General features: G+C 45.9%; 1 protein-coding gene across 3 annotated transcripts in view; it reads left to right on the top strand.

The window, feature by feature from the left end:
- The window catches only part of ZBTB49 (zinc finger and BTB domain containing 49), a 25,724-nt gene extending 4,941 nt beyond the window's left edge, over positions 1–20,783 (top strand). Inside the window, exons 2-8 of one of the 3 annotated variants that reach the window (XM_017640866.3) lie at positions 1,682–1,850; positions 4,884–5,986; positions 8,577–8,623; positions 14,284–14,357; positions 15,698–15,780; positions 15,870–16,031; positions 19,653–20,783. In XM_017640866.3, the coding sequence (XP_017496355.3) occupies positions 1,699–1,850; positions 4,884–5,986; positions 8,577–8,623; positions 14,284–14,357; positions 15,698–15,780; positions 15,870–16,031; positions 19,653–20,308 (2,277 nt within the window). In that variant the 5' untranslated portion in view covers positions 1,682–1,698 and the 3' untranslated portion in view covers positions 20,309–20,783. Of the gene's footprint in view, positions 1–1,681; positions 1,851–4,883; positions 5,987–8,576; positions 8,624–14,283; positions 14,358–15,697; positions 15,781–15,869; positions 16,032–19,652 lie in introns of those variants that run through there. The other 2 variants (XM_017640868.3, XM_036991003.2) reach the window with 2 other exon arrangements.
- Positions 20,784–23,007: the final 2,224 nt, after the last annotated feature.

Genomic DNA, 23,007 nt, shown 5'->3' on the forward strand with positions numbered 1-23,007 from the left:
GTCTGGAAGGTGGAGAGTTGGATGTCAATGAACTATTCCCAGGGCAGGAAGTATCGGAACCGAAGGCTTTTGGGGGAGAGAGCAAGGCAGAGGACTGCAATCTGCCTGCCTCAGAGCCGCCCGGATGGTAAAACGGAGGTGCCTGTGCCCCAGCTCTGCACAGAAACAGAACTCTGGGACAGAGTCCGGGATCTGCGTTGTTAACAGGCTCTCCAGGCCCTCCTTGTGGATAACAATTGTTGAAAAATTGTATGTGCCAGTTTCTCTTCTAAATGTTTGTGTGAATTCTCACAACTACCTCAGTAACCTGTGAGGCAGATTGAGGAAATACGACATGGGGAGGTCATTTGTCTGAGGTTGTGAGCTGATGAGTAGTGGACTGGGGCTCCAAAACTGGCCAAGAACACAGCTTGTTTGGGGAGCCACAAGTAGCTTATTTCAGCCGGCCACACTGGGAGTATTAGGAGATGAGGTAATAATAATATGGTTGAAGTTGGGGCTGTGTTAAAAGCTGCAATTTTGGCTTTGGAGTTTCATGACTTTTTTCAGTGATGCTTGTGCACTGAAGATGAAGCAGAGAATGGCTTTTTAGGTTTTTAGTGTACCGAACTGGCATTTTAACCCTGTATCTTGTCCCATTCTGTCTTTGTTTCTCCCCACTATTCCTCGCCCATTGATCACATCTTGCTAGGCTGAGCTGAATGTCAGAGCCCATGCATTACCCAGCTGTGTATTCTTACCTAGCTCTAAATACTACATTTTGTTTAGTTGTGTTTTGTGTACCTCACTAGAATTTAAGCATCACGAGGGCAGGGCTTGGCATGCTTTGCTCATTGTCCTAGCCCTGGAACCCAGTACCTGGTCTGTCCTTCTCCCTGCTCCCCACCCCAGGTCGTGTCCTGCCACTTCCCGCTCCCCCCCAAGTCGTGTCCTGCCACTTCCTGGGCTTCAGCAGGCCCTTCAGGTCAGCAGGCTCTGGCCTTGAAGTCCTCCTGCTAGTATTTCTGCCCCAGGCACCTGTGTGACTTTCTCTCTTCCTCCCCTCAGGGCGCTGCTAATGTGGTGCCTTATCAGAGAGGCCCAAGGAATGAGTCAGTGGCTGTGCTGCCTTGCGATGCCCCTTTTATCACTGACTTGTACCTTACCTCCCCAAAGAAGCTCTTAAGTTTCCTCAGCTTCTAACTCAGTGTCCCATGTACGAGTGCTCAGTAAATACTGACTTGATCTTACCCAGTTGCCTTTTTTCTAACCTTATGAGTGTTCATGTATGTATATTTTTTCATTGAAATATTCTTAAGTAGAAACGAAGGAAATGCATGTAGTATTATCATGGCCATTTCCTAGAATTTCACCGTTAAATATGGCGGCTGCTTAAATATAAATTACATCAGAGGTTCAGTTCCTTGACCTTTCTAGCCACATTTCAGGCACACAGTGGCCGCATGTGGCTACCAGCTACCGTATGGAACGGGGCAAACGTAGAGCATTTCCATCACAGCAGGTAGCTCTGTTGGACAGCACTGGTCTCGAGGCATAGGACAAAATTTTTGTTTTGTTTTTGTTTGTTTTAACTGACTGGGATGGGGAGCCATGACAGTGCATCACTGATCAGTCTGTGATTATGGTGCCATTACGGTCATGTCACTGAGAATCGCTCTCTTGTCCACACTCTTTGTCATAGGTCTTGAATGGTGGAGCATGGACCCAGTGGCTACTCACAGCTGCCATCTCCTCCAGCAACTGCACGAGCAGCGCATTCAGGGTCTGCTTTGTGACTGTATGCTGGTGGTGAAAGGAGTCTGCTTTAAGGCACATAAGAACGTGCTAGCAGCGTTCAGTCAGTATTTTAGGTACGTATTTTAGACCCTCTTCTAAATGTACAGAGAAAATGCTCATCTAGCATGGAAATATTTTGACTAATATCCTTGGATTTCACTGTCCTTATCTTTTGTAGCACATTGTGGGTTTTCTGCTTTTATATTTAGAGAGACCTGAGGGGGAAAGAGCCTTGTAACTAAAAATACATTTGGGATGATCAAGAGTATTTTGGCACTTTGTCTTTGATTTTAGGTAATCCTAATTTATGTCAGCCTTGTAGATATATTTTCTTGTCCTCTCAGGATAAAAAGATACTAAGGAATAGAATTCTTGGTAAGAACTTTGCTGTGACAAGAATTTAGAGAAGGGAAAACATCCTACATGCTGTTGTTGTCGCTTTTTAATTAGTTTTTGTTTCTCATTTGAATATTCTGAGAAAGCAGGTTTGAACTCAATTTACTTATTCCCCATCATCATTTTTGCTTATATGAAAGATTTACTTTTAAATAGTATCAAGCAGTAATATTTCATTTGTTTTAACACTGTTAAACTTAAGTATTCTACATACATTTTCTGATTAGCTGAGATTTATCTCTCTTTAAGCACTAAAGCCTTTTTTAGTACTTTTTTCCAAAAACACCATTTTACTATTCTAGTAAACAATATATGGAACATGCTTTATTCTTTCCTTGATAATCCCAAACCAGCCAGTTAAACCTCAGCTGTTGTGTGTGTTCTGAGTACAAATGATAGTGGGTCAGCTCTCCAAGGTAGGCAGCACTTTTTGTCCCTATGCAGAGTGGTCCCAGACTCAGGCTTTGCTGTTGTCTGCTTCTTCTATCTTCCCAGGACAGTTGGGGTGAGATGTTGTAATATGTTGGCTGCTTTGAGTTTCCCCCTCCCCTTCTCATTTGTACTTTCCTGGGTAAGAAGATAATTGAAGGCTGTTTTGGGGAAATAGGTGGTTGCATTTGATAAAATGTCTTCAGCAGACTTGCAAGACAATTTACCTAACTCAGCTTGGTAGTTTATACACAGAACAAATTCGTTCACCTGTGCTTTTGACATGTTTCCATAATTAAGTGCTTGGGCTTTATGGTGCCTTTTTCCCTCATGAACTCATAGAGCTTTTCTCACTGCTTGCTTATGGACCGTTGGGTTGCTGAAAAAAACCCCTAACAGTCAGATAAGTCACTGACTCAAAATGCATGTATATCAAGTCCCTAGAGTAGTCAGATTCATAGAAAGTAGAATGGTGGTTACCAGGAGCTGAGGGGCAGAGGGTAATGGGAATTAGGGTTTAATGGGGACAGAGTTTCTGTTTGGCATGATAAAAAGGTTCTGGAGATGGATAGTGGGGATGGTTGCTCAACAATGAGAATGCCACTGAATTTACCTTTGCACCATATAAGTGTAAAATTTTTAGCCACTTAAAAATGGTTCAAATGGCAAATATGTATATTTTGCCACAAAATTAAAATTAAAGTGATTTTATATTGAGGGTTGGTTTATTAAAGCTACTTTTATATTTAGCTGTTTTTAAGGCACTTAGAGATTTTTGTATGTTTTTATAGCCTGAAATATAATTGTCAGACTAAATAAGAAATATTGAAAAATATGTGTCCTTTAGTTTTCTATACTCTGTGCAATTAATAATACATATGGCTAGTTACATTTTGCAAAAGAGAAATGAGAATATATTTTAATTTTTTCTTTTTTTTTTCCTTTGTTATCATTAATATGCAATTACATGAGCAACATTGTGGTTACTAGACTCCCCCCATTATCAAATCCCTACCACATACCCCATTACAGTCACTGTCCATCAGTGTAGTAAGATGCTATAGAGTCACTACTTGTCTTCTCTATGGTATACTGCCTTCCCTGTGCCCCCCACTACATTATGTGTGCTAATCGTAATGCCCCTTATTCCCCTTCTCCCTCCCTTCCCACCCACCCCCCAAGTCCCTTTCCCTTTGGCAACTGTTAGTCCATTCTTGGGTTCTGTGAGTCTGCTGCTATTTTGTTCCTTCAGTTTTTGCTTTGTTCTTATGCTCCACAGATGAATGAAATCATTTGGTATTTGTCTTTGTCCATCTGGCTTATTTCACTGAGCATAACACCCTCTAGCTCCATCCATGTTGTTGCAAATGGTAGGATTTGTTTTCTTCTTATGGCTGAATAGTATTCCGTTGTGTATATGTACCACATCTTCTTTATCCATTCATCTACTGATGGACACTTAGGTCGCTTCCATTTCTTGGCTATTGTAAATAGTGCTGCGATAAACATAAGGGTGCATATGTCTTTTTGAAACTGGGAAACTGCATTCTTAGGGTAAATTCCTAGGAGTGGAATTCCTGGGTCAAATGCTATTTCTGATTTTAGTTTTTGAGGAACCTCCATACTGCTTTCCACAATGGTTCAACTAGTTTACATTCCCACCAGTAGTGCAGGAGGGTTCCCCTTTCTCCGCATCCTCACCAGCATTTGTTGTTCCTATTCTTTCTATGTTGGCCATCCTAACTGGTGTGAGGTGATATCTCATTGTGGTTTTAATTTGCATTTCCCTGGTAATTAGTGATGTGGAGCATCTTTTCATGTGCCTGTTGGCCATCTGAGTTTCTTCTTTGGAGAAATGTCTGTTCATATCCTCTGCCCACTTTTTAATAGGGTTATTTGCTTTTTGGGTGTGAGGCGTGTGAGTTATTTATGTATTTTGGATGTTAACCCCTTGTCGGATATGTCATTAACAAACATATGCTCCCATGCTGTAGGATGCCTTTTTGTTCTGCTGATAGTGTCCTTTGCTGTACAGTATTTCAGAATTTTACTTTGAAGTCTATTCAGAAGATTGGGTACCCAACACACTAATTTAATTCATTTGAATTGCTTTATTGGATGGCTTGCCAATTTTTTTTAAAGAATTAAAACATACTTAATTTTAAAGTCTTGGCATTTATAGGACAGTAATTTTGAATACTAACATGAATACTACTACAAGAAAAAGTCACCAGAATGTGTGAATTGTTAACACTATAAACAGATATCCTTTCTTTTATCAGGAACCTCTTTCAAAATTCTTCAGGCCAGAAAAATGATGTTTTTCACTTGGATATTAAAAATGTAAGCGGCATTGGGCAGATCCTGGACTTCATGTACACTTCTCATCTAGATCTTACCCAGGACAATATACAAGTAATGCTGGACATAGCACAGTGTCTGCAAGTTCAGAATGTTCTCAATCTGTGTCACACATATCTAAAATCAGCCGCTGTAGAACAGCCACCTGGCATGCCCTGCAACAGTACATTCTCCCTGCAAAGCGCCTTGACTCCTGACACTAATTGTGCCATGAGTGAGAACTACCCTCCGCATTTGCTGCAAGAGTGTTCGGCCGAGGTCCAGCATAGTAAAGTTTTGGAGGCATCGCATTCTCATGCTCCACTGTCGGTTAGTCCTCATCATTCTTCAGGTGAAACATCAAAACAAGCCCCTGATTCTTTGGATGGCAGCCGCACAGAACTGCCTTGCAAACGGCCAAATCACTACTACAAACTCAGAAACTTTTACAGTAAGCAGTACTATAAACAGGCCACTGGTCCCAGTCATGAGAGAGCTACTGAGCAGCCTTTCACTTTCAGCACGTCTGCAGACCTCAGTGCCGCAGAAAGCCAGCCTTGTGCTGTCAGTCATTCCGAGTGTGTCCTGGAGTCCTCTGAGCACTTGCCTTCCACCTTCCTGGCCCAGCCATTGAGTGAATCTGCTGCAGGCCCTGTGTCAGACAACACATGCCAACAACCTACCAAACAGATGAGGCTCAAAAAGGCCATTCACCTTAAGAAGCTGAATTTCCTAAAATCACAAAAATCTGCAGTGCCAATATCTGAACCCATGTCAAATGATGGAAGAACAAAGAGGAAAGAATCTGCTAGTGAAAGTACGATGGAGAAAGCTAGCAGCCGAAGTGCTGAAGAAAAAGAAGGTGAAGAACTCGTCAATTCTGACAATTTTAATTGCATTAATGAAATGGAGAGGCCCGAAGACCCCGCAGCGCTGGAAGACCAGTCCCAGACACTTCAGGCACAGAGACAGTACGCGTGCGAATTGTGTGGAAAGCCTTTTAAGCACCCAAGCAATCTGGAGCTTCACAGACGGTCTCATACAGGTACACTGATTCAGGGCCCGCAGGCCAAAGGGAAGGAGGTAACGCAGGTGCCCATCCACCACTGCCTGCTCCCGTGTTTGTAAGAAGTATTGCTGTTGCCTGAGTACGTCATTGCTGTTTACCCCCAAAACCAAGAAGTGTTACAATACTAAAGTTCTGTAGATGCTTTCATAGAACCAGTTTGACGAGCTGGCATATTTTAGTGATGCTTGTATATGATAAACTTTCCATCTCTAAAGAAGTATAGTCTATTAAGTTGATGAACTGAAAGTTTCAAATACATTCTAAAACAGATAAGCTCTATTTACTTGTCTCTTGGATTGGATTAAGTGCATTTTTTGAAAGTGTAATCTAGGTTAGTTAACGAAAATAGTTTAAGTAATTCTAAAAGTTCTCTGGAAAGTAATTTGAATATCAGGTTTTTTAAATTGTGGTTTGGGAGGCAGGAGGTAAACTGTTTTATAAGGATCAGCTTTAACCATTTGATATTTTCCAATGAAAAATTTCCCATTTTGAACATTGAATTTTCAGTTTTATTACCTTAATTCATACCTCCTCCCCTTTCCATAACGTGTATTTTTTCCTAACATTGTTTTAACTGTTATATACAATATGTATATATTGCTTTCCCTCCTATAATTTAACATGATGACTCTTAATACATAGTCTAAATTATGACAGTTGTTTTATGGGCATAAGAAGCAATATGCCACAGGATGCATCCCAAACAACTGCTTGTCAGGTGCTTGTGTAATTGCGGTTCCTGATGGGACGTCCCGCTTGCACTGTGGGTTTCCAGGCTGCTTGAGGTGTTTATCACCTCACTGTATTGTTGAGAGACTTACTGCTTATGAAAGCCCTTTATAAGTGTTAATATGTTTGAATGTAAAGTACTGTCATCATTATCAGTAGTAGTTCAAAATTGCCCCTCCGAAGGCAGTGTTATTGACCCAGTTTTGCCTTGAAAAAACAATGTAGGTCATTCTGTTTGCTTAAATTTCCTAGAGACTAAAGATAATTTTTATTTGAGCAACATAACTGTTTAGTTTTAAAGGAAAAAAACATTAAATTGTTCGTTCTGGGATAACATCTTTGAATGGTGACATAGCCATACAGTCATATGGCAAAGATGTTTACCGGAACATCAGTACACTATGGAGAAGGGCAACGGTTCTCAAGTTACGGTCTGGGAACCCTGTGCGGGGTCTGTGCAGCCAAAACCGTTTCCCGCGTAGTGGATGCTGTTACTCGCCTCTTCCTTCTCCTTCCACGAGTGTACAGTGCGCTGAGCCAAAGGCTGAGGACGTGGGATGAGGCCAGTGATGTGTCTCGTCATGTGTTTGAAAAAAATCACTCAGTTTTCATTTCTAATATGGACAAAACCAACAGATACGGCCCCCATAGACAGGAGCTCTCGAGGGTCCTCAGTTATTGGGAGTGCGAAGGGGTCCTGAGACCAAAAAGTTTGAGAACCCTGGGAGCGGGGTTCTTCACCCTGATCACTGGGAGTCTCATTATCAGGGACCTCTTTTCTCGAATTCGTATCTCGTAGCAGGGGCTTTAACTTAACATTACCCATTATCCCCACAATTCCAGACATAAATGGAGCCCCCAAATACAGAATTAATGTGATTATAATTACTCTTGGAAGCTCCCCCTCATCCTTGAAGAAACTGTGAAACAGTTACAGGGAAAGATCCTAGTGGGAACCCAGAAAGCTAGTGAGCCCTGACAGTACAGGAAGAAAGGAGACATTCTGCTCTAAAGAGGATCTTCATGAAACCACTTGATGTGAGAGGAATGGGGGAAATGGAAGGTTCTTGGTCTCCAAACTGCATTTATGTAAGTTAAAGGTGGTACCTTGATGTACGTTTAAATAGAGAGTGTTCTAGGGCCTTTGTTCAGAGCTGCTGTGGCTCCTCGGTAGGAGAGGACACGCTCTGCACCTATCCTGTACCAAAGTGCGGTCATCAGAGTCACTAACATCTGAGGAGGAAGAGGGGACGGGGAGCACACACCCCATACTGGAGTCTTGTTTTCCCCAGTAGCATGTGTCAGCTGAGGCTGATGGGCCGTGGAGCAGGCACCCTCCCAGCCACACTTGCAGGAGGCCCCGCTCTTTGTGGGCTCTCCGTGTTCGTGCCTCGTGAGGTGTGCAGGAGTCTCCCTGGTTCTCTTAGGCACGGGTGGCGAAGTAGAGGAGCCCGGCTGCAGGGCCGGTGAGCGTGGCGCATGCTGTTCAGCAGAAAATTCACGTGATTTTCAACCGAAGGAAAGACCATGCCCAAAACCTACGTGTGTTTTGAATGCAAATAAATAAGTTGATTTCAACACAGATTTATATTTGGAGAGCAATTTAAGTTTTAGAGAAAAGTAAATACAGATTTCACTTTTATCACCTCTGCCTGTCATGTAAGGGTGAGAGAGAATTATAAGGGTGTAGTGACTCCCATTTTCATACTCTTACAACAAGGAATTTCATGTTCTGTTTTGAAAGGTAGGACCCAGGAGATGCTTAAACACTTTAAAGAAAGCTATTGTGTAACTGTTATTAATGATTTTACAAGTTGTTATTTTTGTTTTCTTTTAGGTGAGAAACCTTTTGAATGTAACATTTGTGGGAAACACTTCTCTCAGGTGGGAATACTCTTATTTACTGTTAATAATTTGGAAACGTGAAACCCAGTGTTTATTTTTATTACAAATGAGACATTCTTTTAGACTTGTGAGGAAGCCTCTGATGATGCCAGTTCTTAGAAGACTTCAGACTAAATCAGGAAGCACAATTCTAGTTCACTGAGGGAAAATGCCATTTTTGTAGGTGTGAACGGATCCTGAGCGAATCCCCCAGGAAACCCTAGGAAGCATACCTGCAGACCAGTTTTCATTCCGTGCTTGTAGTACCTCCAAGTCGACCCCTAGGATGATCGTTTGGACATGTCTTAATTCTCCGATTCGGCCGCCATGGCTGTGCTTTCCCCTGGGCCATGCGCTGATCTGGCCCTCGACGTAAAGAAACAGAGAGATTTCGTATTCCAGAGAAAATGTTGAGTATAGGCTGTAGAAACCTACTTCCCTTCTGCAAAAGGAAGAAATGATTTCGTCCACCTGGGTCTGGGCACTGGCGTCGCAGGGGTGAATGAGCAGAAGCTGTGCGTGGGCATGAGCACACCGTCGTGCCGAGGGAAGAGGCTCCACACACACGCTTTTACTCGCACTCTGTGTGTGTGCAGACGCTGTTTGTGAACAGGACTCGGGTGGGGCCTTGCTGGAGGAGTAGAGGCCTCTGGTCTGGTCAGAGTTGGCTGATAGGCCCTGCGGAGCAGCCAACAGCAAGAACAGCGCCACCTTTGGCTGCTTTTCCCACGGAGCCAGCCCTTCCAGCCTCCCCTCCATCCGTCTCCAGCACACGCAGACCTGCCATCTTCCTGACCTTCACCAAGTCCTGACAGCACGCTTTGCATTGTTAGTGCAGGTGGGGGTGCCTCATCTGTCCTTTGGGGGACCATCGGCACACCCAGACACGTAGCAAGGCTGTGCTGAGCTGAACAGGGCCGTGGTTCCTTTGCTGCCGTTCTCGCTGAGGCCCTCTCTTCTTCATACCAGCCTGGCCGGGGGCTTCAGAGCTTAGACTCTAGAGCAGGACAGCCTGCATCTCAGTCCTGCCTCGGGTTTACTCTGTGACCTTGGGCAAGCTCTCTAACCTTGAGGCCCTTCAGCTTCCTAATCTGTGAAACCAGGAAGTCAGGTTGTTGCCCCCAGTAGAGTGCCCCCTGATGAAGTGTGTGGACTCCAGCCTGGCACACAGAGCTCAGAAAACTTGCCCTGGCCCATGGCCAGGTCCTCTCTCTCGCCGCATCTCCTCAGGCCTCTGCTCTCACACACCCGTCTTTCTAAGGCCACTCCCGCTCCCCACCACCACCACCATTTTAATCTTGACCTGCTTCCATATAGCAGGAAAGCCCAAGTCCTGGCATTAATGAGCACGAATTAGCAATGACAGCTTCTTTGGACCTCATTCTTATTCTTAAAATAGGGAGAGTACTACCTCATGGGAATATTAGGAAGATTAAGTGAAAAAATGGACACGGAAGCCCTTTATCCGTTTAGGCTGTGATGACAGTTTAAATTCTGTCCTTCTGTTGTGTGGAAGTCTTCGATGACTCTTCACTGCGAACAGGATAAAGTAAACCTGACACCCAGGCATCCGGGGTTTGCCCTCAGCTTTCTCCTGGCACTGATGCCAGCCCCATCCTCAGACGTTCGGATTCTGTTGGTTTGGGGTGGGCTCGCATGCTGGTACTTTTTTAATGCAGCAGTTTTGATGTGCAGCTAGGCTGGGGACACTGCCGCAGTCCTTGCCCTGCACTTTCCCTCTTGAGTCCTGCCAAGGGCACCCCTGTCTGCCAGAAGAGACCCTCCTTCCATGTTGGTGTCTGCATTTCTGTCTGAATTTTATGAATGTAGAGTTACTACATATAGATATATACTGGTGTTTTACTTCATAGTAACGTGATGAAATTTTTGTCAACAAGGACTTAAAAAACTTTATTCTCCGAGTGTTTGCTGCAGGCTTAGTGCCCGAGGAGCTCTGCCATGTGCTGGGGAGCAGAGATGGGTAAGGCTCAGAGGAGCCTGTTGTTAGAGGAAGAAAAAGATATATAACAAAAAAGTGCAACAAAATGTCAGAAGTGCTGTGACAGAAATATATACAGGGGACAGTATGGGCAAAAAGGGCAGTCATTCTACCAGAGGGGGTGGTGTTTGGGGAGTGAGGACAGAACGTGTATTAGCAGAGGGCTTAGGCGAGCCCTCGAGGTAAGCCTGACATCGCTGGCGAGTCTCTGGGTCAAGAGAGAGCAGTCGTGTTATTTACACAGGGACACTTTGTAATGCCGCCAACCCGACCTTTGCCTTAAGCCAAACATTCCCTTCTCATAATGAAGTGGATTAAACATTTGTGGCTGTGATGAATGGGAATGCTGCCGAGCATTTGCTTTGGTACAAGTGACTTTGTAAATATTTTCCCTTCTGGGAGATTCAGAAGTTAGGAAACAGATTTACCAATAAGAAGGAATCTTTTATGCTGTTCACTCAATTTAGTATTTAGTAGGGTTAGTCTTGAAAACAAAAGTTAACCACAACTGATAATGATGAGTCAGCAGCATGACACATCAGCTTTGAAAGCAACAACCCTAGATTGTGACAGCAGAATATAAACCTATCGGTACAATTCTGGACACCATGTATGCCTGGGTCTCAGGACATAAGCGTCACTCTGTGCTGCAGAGAATGAGTGAGCCTCCATTTGAGGGACTTGTCTCCTGTGTGTAGGGCCTGGGCTGTCTGGGGTATCCAGAGATGAAACTAAGTGACAGGTCCAGAACACCCGCCACATGAGAACTAGGACAAGGGCTGTTTGATGTCATTGGCTGCCCTTGGGGAGAGGAAGAGTTGTTTTCATCTCTCTGGAGGCCGACTTGGAAACACTGAGCCGCTGGTGCAGAAGGTGGCAGTGAGAGGCTGTGTCCTCTCTACTGTGCTGTCTGGAGGGACACAGCGCCTGGGTCCAGGGCACGATTGTGCGGAGGCAGCTTAGAGGCGCACTCAGGCCACCGATGTGGCCTGCTGCCAGAGCCATGGTTCCATCCCCCCGTGGAGCTGTGCAAACCCAAACAGTTAGCTGCTATTAGAGAGTATTCTGAGAGAGGGCACACACTTGATTTGTGCAGGTTTAAATTCCGATGTTCAAATGCATTTTGGAAGGAGTTCATTCCTTAAAAAAATCAGATGTTCTTTCCTGCAGCAGTTTTTCTGTTCAAAATTCTGACAAGTCCACCATCATTTAAAATGGTAATTTGCTTAGAAAGAGTAGGTCTTCCTTCAGAGCTTAAATGTGTAGCAAGGCTGAACAGCACAGTGCAGCGGAAGCCGGCAAACCTGGTTGGGCATTGGATGCTGACTGCAGGAGGCCGGCCCCTGTCCCCCAGCAACTGCATTTGTCCTGTACACGGCAAGTGCGGCTGCTTCACACGGAACCTTGGGGGCTGAGTGCAATGCTGTTTGCAGCTGCTTAGCCCAGTGCTTCTTTCCTAGAAACCTATTTTCTAGGTTGCTGTTAGGATTACTACTGCTTGCTGGAGTTTTCATATATCCAACTACAGATAATTTCTAAGAGGGGGCCTGTGTACTTAGCGTATAATGAGTATTATAGTGTATCAAAGTTTACCAAAAATAGCTACTTGACTAAAGGTCAGATGATCAGGGCCCCAGTTTGCTGTGTAATTTATAAATTATTGATGGCATTATTGGACTCTTTTTGCCTGAATCTTTTATTATTTAATCTGCTTTTATACTATTTATGTGCTCCTTGATCTGGGGGAAGATTGTCATTATACATATCCAATATTAAATAGCTAAAGAGACATTTTAAAGTATTTTTCTTTACTCTTTATTATAATACTGAGTGAAACACCATTCTGTTATACTTGATTTGAAAACGAGTAATTGTTATGGTTTATTTTAAAAGGAAAAATGCATCATTGCTAAGAATTGACTCAGATTGCATTTCAGTCATAATATATAATTTTCAAAATAACTTGAAACAAGTGAGTCTAGATCAGCAGGTGAGCAGACAGTGCTGTTTATGTAATTGATGAGCTTTTGTGAAATTTGGAACTCACTGATGTAAAACAATCTTTGGTGCATTATCTGAACTCCAGTGAGCTGCTTCCTGAATCACAGTGATGTCGTCATATTAGATATTCAACACAAGACAGTTTATTCATAGAAACATGCATGCTTTCAGGCTTTCCCCTCACGCACGATGAGCATTTAGACTCAAACCAGTCCTAATTCCTGGCCCAACCACGTTAACAGGAGTAGCTGCTTTATTTAAACATCAGTTTCTCGCCCAGAAGGTGGAGATGGGAACACCAGTTCCTAAGGGCACTTGGTAGTGCGTGCAAAGGCCCTCATCATACCGAGTATTGCTGTTGATGTTGGTTTTACTCTTGGTATTGATGGTCATTCTGTTAAAAGCTGGATATTTCCCAGTGGTTTGCCAGTCTTCATTCTCCTTAGTTACATAAAACAAACTGAATTTTTTTCTAAACCATATTGATCATGTTCTGAAAGGTAGTATCTAATTCAGTGAGTCCCTAGAATTGATTAGACATAACCATCCATTTATATAATACAAAATTCACCAGCATATTTTTTCTACTAGTAAGTTTCCGCTCACAAGTGTACTTCAGTCCTATCTTCCAACCCATAACCATAAACTGTCTTTGCATTCTATTTAAAATTCAATTTGCAGGTTTACAAAGCCAAATTTGTTAATTGAATATTACTGATCAATCTCCTTTTTAGGCTTATTTTGTGCATAATGCCTGCACATTACTACCCGTGGGTATATTCATTCATTTCAATGTTCTTGAAACAGAACACTATAAAAAGTAAAGTAGGGGAAATGATAGATTGGGACTATTAAATTACAGCAATGGCAGATTTTGTTTCCAAGTTCTAATTTGAAACATTACTGAGGAGCTTTTTAAATATCTCAGGCTTTTGCTCTGTTAATTTTATTGTACTTTTAGCCAATTTAATATTGATTTTCTATTGATTACATAGAAATGTATTTTGTGATCTTCATTTAAATAAATTATTCTTTATAAAGCCCTGTTAGTTTCAGAAAATAGGAACATGAAAAGCCTTGCATCTATATGACTACTGTGAAATCTCCTGGTTTGTGTTTTACACAAAGGTGAAAAAGACAGAGCTGTCAGACGGAACAACTATGCTGTTTGGCAGTGTCTTCCCCTCTTGAGGAGTAAAAGAATGGTGTTCAAAGAAACAGTGATCACTGCAGCGACCAGATACAAGGGCTGCCTTTTGTTTTTGTAAATGATGCTTGCCTGTCGATGATGCAAGTTTCAAAGCAGCCCGTTTGAATACAAGCTTAGCAGCCACTGGAGCAGCCTCCACTGTGTGTCAGGCCTGTTTACGAGGGAAGCATAGTGCACGCCTGTGATAGGAACGGCCAGCGGCTCACAACGGGCACTTTGGAGAATTGACATGCGCTTGTGTTGAGCAGAATGCTGGGCAGGGGCCACTCCCTAGGCACAACCGTGCCAGTCCTCTATCACCTCGCACACAGCTTCTTTTGAGTCATATGTATGTAGTCATCTGTAAGTTGGACTAGAATCTGGCTAAACCTGTCAGTTTTCCTTTTGAATTTATGCAACTTAAAAAAAAACTTTTCATTATTGGCATGCTTTTTCTTTTCATTTTTGCAGGCAGGTAACTTGCAGACTCACTTACGCCGGCACTCTGGTGAAAAACCATACATCTGCGAAATCTGCGGAAAGAGGTCAGTTCTGGGCTTACTCTGCCATGTGTAGTCTGTCTGGATGTTTTTGCAGATCCGCATCTTGGAGCCCCTTGTGGGTCACTGTCACTAAGCAACATAGGTAAAGCCCAACCCTCTGGCTTTTCTTGTGGCTCCCATGAGAATAACAAAAAGGGGTGTTCACTGAAAGAAAATCCAGGTCACAAGTCTTAAAAAATAGGATTTTACATGAAATAAAATTATTTTATGCTAAAACTTCCATTCAGTCGAAAAATGTCTATTAAAATAGATGGATGCCCCCATGGAGGTGACTGTCTAGTAATGGAAATGAGCCTTGCAGTCTGAATGCCTGACTGCAGAGGAGAGGGTGGTAGGAAGTGCCCCCAGCCGGATCTGTGAGGACTGAAAGTTCTGCGGCAAGAGGGGTAGAGGGATTTGTTTGGGGCGGTGAGATTGATTTTGGGTCAGAGAGTCTGATTCTGGAGATGGAATGCAGCCCGAGGAGATCGCCCCTCCTGTGGGCATGTAGGCCTGCAGCGTGGACCCTGCTCCTCCCTGGGTCCTTTGTCAGGGGTCCATACATTCATGCCATGGTCATGCTAGGTCAGTGGGCATCAACCAGGACTGACTGCACCAGTCACATAGCATTTCATTCATTCACTCATTTAACCATTCACAGAAGAAGCAATGCTTGCTTGAGTGCCAGGAAACCTTGTCTGTGCAGATGGTGGAAAACAAAGATAAGCTACCTAGCCCAGCATGGCTCCCTTTCTGCCATAACTACCTGAACACTGAGGCCAAGTTCAGTCAGTGCCCAGGTGTCATGCACTGCTTGATTCAAGTGCCTGGCAGCAAGAACCCCTGCTGTTTCCCATGGTATCCCTTCATTTGTGGTCCTGAATGTCTTACATTTCGAGTGATGTTTTAAATGTGACCTTCTGAACTGCACTTAAAAGTAAGGCATGCATTTAAAGTCACATATGCAACATCGTCCCCCAGATGTACTGTATTGCTCTACCAAGTGGGATGGCAAGGAAAGAGCATAGCTTTTTACATCTAGGAGCCTGGGTTGGAATTAACTCCCTGAGCCGAGTCAGTGACCATCTCTGAAGAAAAAAGATTAATGAAAGTAGGAAGAAAAAAAAGTTTTAAAAACAAAACACATTATTTTCTACTTTCCTTTAAAAAAGGAAAAACGTAAAGATTTTTCAAAATGCACATTCCTAGTGAAATCAGACCACTTCTGATTACATTCTGAAGCAATTTAGGAGCAGTTCAACTCCTCCCTCAGTAACTTGGCAGTTATAAGGTTTGCAGTATAGTGGAAAAGCTCTTAATCACGTTTCCAAATTACGTTACAGGTTTGCAGCCTCTGGTGATGTCCAGCGTCACATTATTATTCACTCAGGAGAAAAGCCACACTTGTGTGACATCTGTGGCCGAGGTATAGCTGGGAGTTTTCCTTTTTCTCTTGAAGATTATGATGCAAATGTCCTCAGTCCTTCAGCTGAACACCTGTTGTGGTCTCTCTAGGGTTCAGTAACTTCAGCAATCTGAAGGAGCACAAGAAGACACACACGGCTGACAAAGTCTTTACCTGCGATGAGTGCGGGAAGTCTTTCAATATGCAAAGGAAGCTGGTGAAGCACAGAGCTCGGCACACAGGCGAGCGGCCCCACAGCTGCTCTGCGTGTGGTGAGTGTCTGAGCTCTGCAAGCCCGCCGGCCACCTGGCCCTCCCGCTGTGGGAGGTGCCGGTCTCCAGGGCCTCCCCCTGGTGGCTGTGCTGGTGTCTCAGCTAGGCCATCCCTTTACTCCCAGGTGAGATGGCGGCAGTGCTGTTTCTGTACCACCTCCTGTGGTCTCCCCCTCCCTGGTCTTCCCACACTTGCGCCTGTGTGTATGTGTCAGACATTTACCGAGGGTCTTCAGGGAAGATGCCCAGAGCAGTCCTAAAATGCTCCAGGTACAAAGATGACTGACGCAGAGTCATGGGTGCTCGTGCTTCCGGTATGGACCGGTGGGGTATAGGCATTTGGGAAAGTGTGGGGGAGTGTGGTGTCAGCAGCAGGTGCCAAAGCACAGCGGCCTGAAGAGTGGGCCCTGGGCCTGCAGCTTTGTCTGTCATGCTGGGCATCTGGTGCACACGATGCGGTCAAAGGGAGGGCTTCTTGAGAGCACTTGTTACAGAGCAAATGTCGTTTCCATGGGTGTTGGGCACATCAGGGAAGGAGAGGAAAGCCGGCAGTCCTCAGTTTCAAGGTACGTTATTGCACAGACGGGGGAACGGGCCCTCTGAGTCACCTGTTAGCTGTGGTCAGAGTGTTGGAGCTTCCAAAGAACTTGGGGCAGGTGTGTATGTGCACGTGGACCTGTGTGCACACATGCGCATCTGTGTGCACACGTATGCTTGTGGGCAAGTACTTGACGATGCAAAGTGAATTCTGGGTGAATAGTGAGTAATCATTTTTATGATTTCCTGTTCGGAACAAATGGGGAGAATGCTCAGAGTCCAGCTGTGGGAAGCCTGGACTTGGGGCTCCATTCAGAGTGGCTCTAGATTCTAACCGTACTTGGATCTAAAATAGGGAAGTACTTCGGGATATGGCCAGAAGGCAATTTTGTTTTCATCTCCCATTGAAAGTATACAAATTGAGGCAACTCCCTGACTACACTGATTGCTCATCACTTTAGATCCTGAGTGATCCTGACTGCAGTCGCAAATCACCAATTTAAAATGTCAGTTACAACTGTCACCTGGACTGAAGCTTAAAGGTTCCTCCCCGTCCCCAGCTAGGACTGGCTGCTGGCTGAGGCCTCCAAAGAGGGGGACGCAAAGTGGGGCCTCTGCTCTCACACCCCAAGTGCCTCCCTCTCCCTCCCCTCGCCTCACTAACCTGTTCTGAGGACAACGTCAGCCTGCAGGTTGAGGGGAGAAAGGGAGCAAGAACATTCTCACATGATAAGTTCAAGTTTTTTAAATAGTTTAAGATAAAATGCCCGTGCCATAAAACCAACCCATTTAAAATGAAAGATCCAGTAGTTTTGGTACATTTGCAGAGTTGTACAAGCTCACACCATGTAATTTTAAAACATTTTCATCTCCCCAGAAGGAAATGCCACCCCATTAGCAGTTATTCCCCATTCCTATCCCCCAGCCCCAGGCAACCACTGATTGACCACCTCTGTTCTGGACATTCATACAAATGAACTCATATGACATGTGGTCTTTGTGACTGACTTCTTTCACTTAGCAAATCTGTGAACATTCTTGTACAAGTTTGTGTGTAAGAGTGTCTTTTCATTTTCTTGAGTTCAAAAGACAGATTCAGTTTTACGATGCTCCACAGTCTGGGCTTTGCAGTGTTTAAAGCCTCCCCTCTCCTTGCTCTTCCTTCTCTCTGTCCCTTCTCCCTGTCCCACTCTCATCTCCTGCTTCTGAAGACAGCCTTCCTTCCTGTCTCCTCCCCCTTTCCTGCCCCCAGCGTGTCACTGCACTTTCCAGGATGCAGACACGCATCTTCTTCCTGCTGGGCTTTTCCCTCTAGCCTTGGTTCTTAGCAGTTTACTCCAAGGAAACTTACTCTGCTCCGATCTCATCACCCCCCAAGGCAGTCCTCTTAGGCTGTATTTAATCTGACTCCAGGCTGCTCGCCTGCAAGGATGACCGTTGTGCAGCCTGGAGCACTGATGTCTGTGCTCTGGGGACTGCAGGCCCGCACCGGTGCGGAGGGACGCTCCTCTCTCTGCTGCCGACCTGCCTGGCTACAGGAGGCAGGTGCCATTTCACTGTAACCTCATGGCAGGGACATGTGGAGCCTGGCTAAAATTTGCAGTTGTCCCCCCTTACCTGCAGGGGATACGCTCAAGACCCCCAGTGGATGGCTGAGACCGAGGATAGGACTGAACCCATGTATACTAGGTTTCTCCCTAGACACACACACGCCTATGCTAGATATTGAGGCACAGTATGACATTATAATAATAACTGATAATAGAACAGAGCAGTTAAAACCATATACTGTAATAAAGGTTATGTGAACATGGGCTCTCTCTCACCCCCAAAACATCTTCTGGGCTGCAGTTGCCCTTCCTGGGATGATAGGAGATGATGAAATGCCCCCTGACGGGATGCAGGGAGGTGATGGCGTGGGCGCTGGGACCTGGTGTCAGGCTGCCACCGACCTTCTGAGGGCGCACCAGGAGGAGGACCATCTGCTTCCAGCCCATCGTTAGCCTCGGGTAACTGAAGCCACAGATAAGGGGGGGACTGCTGCGTGTATATTAAGGACCCTAACAATGGCTGTCCGCTTTTGCCCAGTAATTCCACTATTGAAGATTTCTTAAGGAAACAATGAAAAGGAAGGTGTTAATTGAACATCAAGTGCAGCAGCAAACAGGTGGAAGCAGCCCAAGTGCAAAACAAACTAAGGAAGAGTTATGAAGCTTCTAATCCATCAAGTGTTGTATCTGAATAAAATGTATACTCTAAAGACAATACAGCAAACTTTAAAAATATTTTTACTTTAAAACCTTTAAAAATGTGAAGGTGACAGACAGCCTAATGTTGTGGGCAACATGGAGAAGTGAAAATACAGAGGAAGGTTACTGTGGTATGTTTCAGTATTTGTTATGTGGAGGGAAAAGTGCCCAAAATTTTCTGCATGGGCGTTGACTTCCAATTTGATTGTTCAAAAGCTTTAAAAAAACAAAAACAAAAACCCTTTTGCTTGACTAGGGCTGGACAGCTGAGAATTGAAATACAGGGGCGTGTGGATAAGTGAGGAGTTGTGAGCATAATGCCACATAAAGTGTGTAGTCTGTTCTCAGTCCTTCATCAATATATTATGACTTCTGCAAGGTTATTTACTGTCTAATCGTGGAAACAGATCCCCTACCTCTGTCATATTCACAGAGAAAGAAAATCGAACCAAAAGTATGTGTAAAATTAGGTTAAAAGCTGAATACATAAAGTACCTTCAGAAAAGATGCTTCTCAATTATTGTCTGGCCCTGTTAGGTTTACTGCAAATGTAAATGAAATTGACAAGGTTTCCCAGCACAGCAGCAGGGCAGGCACCCTGGCTTGGCCATCAAGTCACTTCTGTGCAGGAAGACGAGGCCTCGACCTGATACCCAAAAGCAGAAGGCTGCAGGTGGAGGGGCCTGCAGCCGGCGAGGAACCAGGACTCACCAGAGTGAGCGGCTGACCGGTGCTAGGCCCGGCTCCCGTCAGAGAGTCCTTGGGTGCTTGTGAGGGTGGGGAGGGGAGACTCCTTCCAGACGCCCCCCTCTAAAAGGCTCCCATTCTTCCACAGGGAAGTGCTTCGGGGGTTCCGGGGACCTGCGCAGGCACGTGCGCTCTCACACCGGGGAGAAGCCGTACACATGTGCGACCTGTAACAAGTGCTTCACGCGCTCCGCCGTGCTCCGGCGCCACAAGGAGATGCACTGCAGAGCCCTGGCGGAGCTTGCCCAGGCTGCCGAGACCTCCGACCTGGGGAAGCCTCAGAGCTCAGATTCCCTCGCCCAAGATGTGTCTGTGACACTGATGCCCGTGTCTGTCAAATTCCCCGTCCACGCAGTGGGAGAGTCAGTGACAGAATTTGACAGCCACTCTGGCGGCTCCTACTGTAAGTTCCGCTCCATGATTCAGCCTCATGGAGCCGGCGACCAGGAGAAGCTTGGCTTGGATCCTGCTAAACTTGCGAAGCCCCAGCCGCAGCAGGGGCAGCATGAGGCGTACACTTACTCAGACGTGGACACCTCAGCCGGCGACGAGCCGCTGCAGGCTGACAATATGTCCATGATCCGCTCGTCTCTGGCCGCTTTGGACAATCAGTGCGGCGACCCCCTGGGCGGCCGGGCGTCGGCCGCGGCATACAGGAACTCCGAAGGGCAGTTTTTCTCCAGCATGACTCTCTGGGGGCTGGCGATGAAGACGCTGCAGAATGAAAACGAGCTGGAGCAGTGACGCCCTGCGCCGGCAGTCCTCCACGCCACACGCGTTGTCGGAGCTCGGCAGGCCTGTGGCAGCACTTCAGGAGAGCTGCTTCCCTGGGCCGGCGCTTTCTCACCAGCCTGAGAAGAGTCCGCTTCCCTCCTGGGGACGGCAGTCGTTGGAAGCATCCTGCGCTCAGGGTTTGGGAGCAAAGGCCTGCTGGCTCACCGTGGAGGCAGACGCAGGACTAGAAGGCTTGTGCCACAGAAGCCAGAGGCTTGAGAAACCATCCCACTGACTTTAGCAAGCATGGTAGAGAGCAGATTTGCGGTCAGTTATTGTACATTTTGGTTATGTTAAGAGGAAAGAAAATAGATAATACAAATACTATTTTTGCATTTTTACATGGTTAAAATTTGTAGCATTTTGTATTTTTATTTACAAAGATTTATTTGTATATGAAACTCATAATTTAATTTGAATAAATGAAATTTGCCTTTCTATAAAATGTATGTTTCCTCTTGTATTTTTATAAATCTAAAGACCATAGTGACATAAAACTGTCAGTGAGGACTCACCCTGCATGGATAAAGACCAGGTTCAATCCGGCCACCCTGGGACAGTGGGCTTCAGAAGCTATCAGGACAGAGCCTGAATCCTGGCTGCCTTCACTGGCTGGCTCCGCCTCTCAGGATCTTCTCTGGTTTTTTTTCCTACAGTATGAGATCCATGTCTTCCAGTGTTCATACAAGGCTCGGAGGTTCCCAGCTGCTGCTTGAAAACATCTGCCCTGGGTCTGGTGCTGGGCAGGCCTGTGAATGTGCATGTCCTCTCTCCTTCCCAGCATTCGTGCTGGCCTCTGAGAGCGAGTTGTGTCCACAGGGCTGTCGTCAGAACATCAGAGTGGGACCAAGCACGTGAAAGTGCAGTTACCTGTGTCACAGCAGATGTTCCTTGCCTAGGAAACACGAAGGACTGGTGCGTTTGAATGAGCCCCCAAACACTGCCATGGCCAGCTCTACCTCAGAAATGTAATAGGACCAATGATGGAAACAGGGAGGTGAGGATTTTTGTGGAAAAATAGCTTGGTTTCAGAGTAGACTATCAACTTGGAAGTCAGGTTCAGGTTCAATTCCTGGTTTTCCCAACTATCATCTATGTGCAGTCTGCATGGCTGGCTCGCCCGGCTTTCAGAGGGAGGCTGCCTGGGTGCAGCAACCTGTGCAGAAACATGCGGCTAGTGAGGTGAGAACCATGGTCTGCATGTGCTTGGGGGACACCAGACGTGTGGAGGTCACACAGGAGTGGTCACCTCTCCTTGTCTTGCTCTTCTTCCCCTCTGCTCCGCTCCTCTCTCGGGATCCTGGCCCCTCCCCACAGGGACCTACAGAACGATGACCCACTCATCTTTCCCCTCACTCCCCGTGTCCCTGTCCACCTCCCTCCCAGGCTAACCCCCATGTCCCATCGGGCCACAACCCCCCCTCCAAGCTTCTTTACCAGACATACCTGCTCAGCCTCCTCCTGTCTGTCCTGCACACGCGCCTGAGCCAGTCTGGTGAGAAACAGCCGTGCTCTGGTCTCTGCCACAACCCCCTCTGGTCTGCCTCATCCTGCCTGGTCTGGACCCTGTGCTGCCTTGGACTGTCCCTGAGTCTTCACAGTCCTCCGGGCTTTGTGCCTTCATGCCGGCTCCTCTGCTCAGGATCTCGCTTCCTGTTTCTGTAAGAACATAGAAGCAAATAGACAGGAGCCTCCCTTAGCTGCCCCAGCACCTACCAGACTCCCTGTGCCTGTGCCGGCCAGTGGCCCCACCTTGTGTCTGTGCCAGTAGGTGGCGCCCCATCTGAAACTTCAACTTCCCCGGCTCCCCTCTGTTCCGCCAACACTACTGCCTGACCTGTGATGGATTCTGGTTGTTTCCCCATCAGGACATAGGCTCCTAGGAATTTTGTCTCCTGTTCCTGCTGTTGTTCTCAGTGCCAAGAGCAGCGTTTGCCACTTAGTAGGTGCTCAACAAACAGCTGTCTGAGGAATGTTCCTAGAATACCTTTGAGTCAAAATACTAGACCTCTTGAATTGACCGTCTAATTTTCTTTTCTCTCTGGAACCCTGTTCAGTCAGACAGCTCTTGTCCCCGTGACCCCAGTGAAACATGGTTTGTCCAGGTCCCCCTGCTAGCCCAGGGGCCGTTCTCCATCCCCATCCTGTTGACTCCTGGGCAGTACTGACAGTTGAGCAGTATTGTTTCCTTCTTCCTCTATGAAATCCTGATCTAGTCCAGATCCCTCTTTGGATTGATGCCCTGAGATGGGCAGTGACTTGCCAGACAATAGCAGCCAAGATGCCCTGTGTTTACCCTGTGCCTGGCATGAGGGTAAAAGCTTTACAAGTGTCAGCCTGCTTAAGCTTCATTGCAGCCTATGAGGTGGATCTTGTCACTGTCTCCAGGAACATCTGAGGAAAGAGACGGCGGGAGGTCAGGGGACTTGTCCAACCCCACCCAGCCAGGAGGCCGCAGCTTTGGGTCCCCAGGTCCCAGGTGGGGTGGTGGCAGAGCCCAAAGCCGGGATCGGACCCAGCGGGAATCGGACCCAAAGGTCTGCCAGGCCGGTGATAGGTTTTGAGAGAACAACTTGCTGCCACAACACTGCGGAAACTCCTACTTGTCTCTCCATGGGAGCTTTTACAAATTTCCCCTTTAATTTCTCATTTTTGATATGTAACATAGA

Source organism: Manis javanica, chromosome 5 (genome assembly GCF_040802235.1).
Source record: "Manis javanica isolate MJ-LG chromosome 5, MJ_LKY, whole genome shotgun sequence".
NCBI lineage: Eukaryota > Metazoa > Chordata > Mammalia > Pholidota > Manidae > Manis > Manis javanica.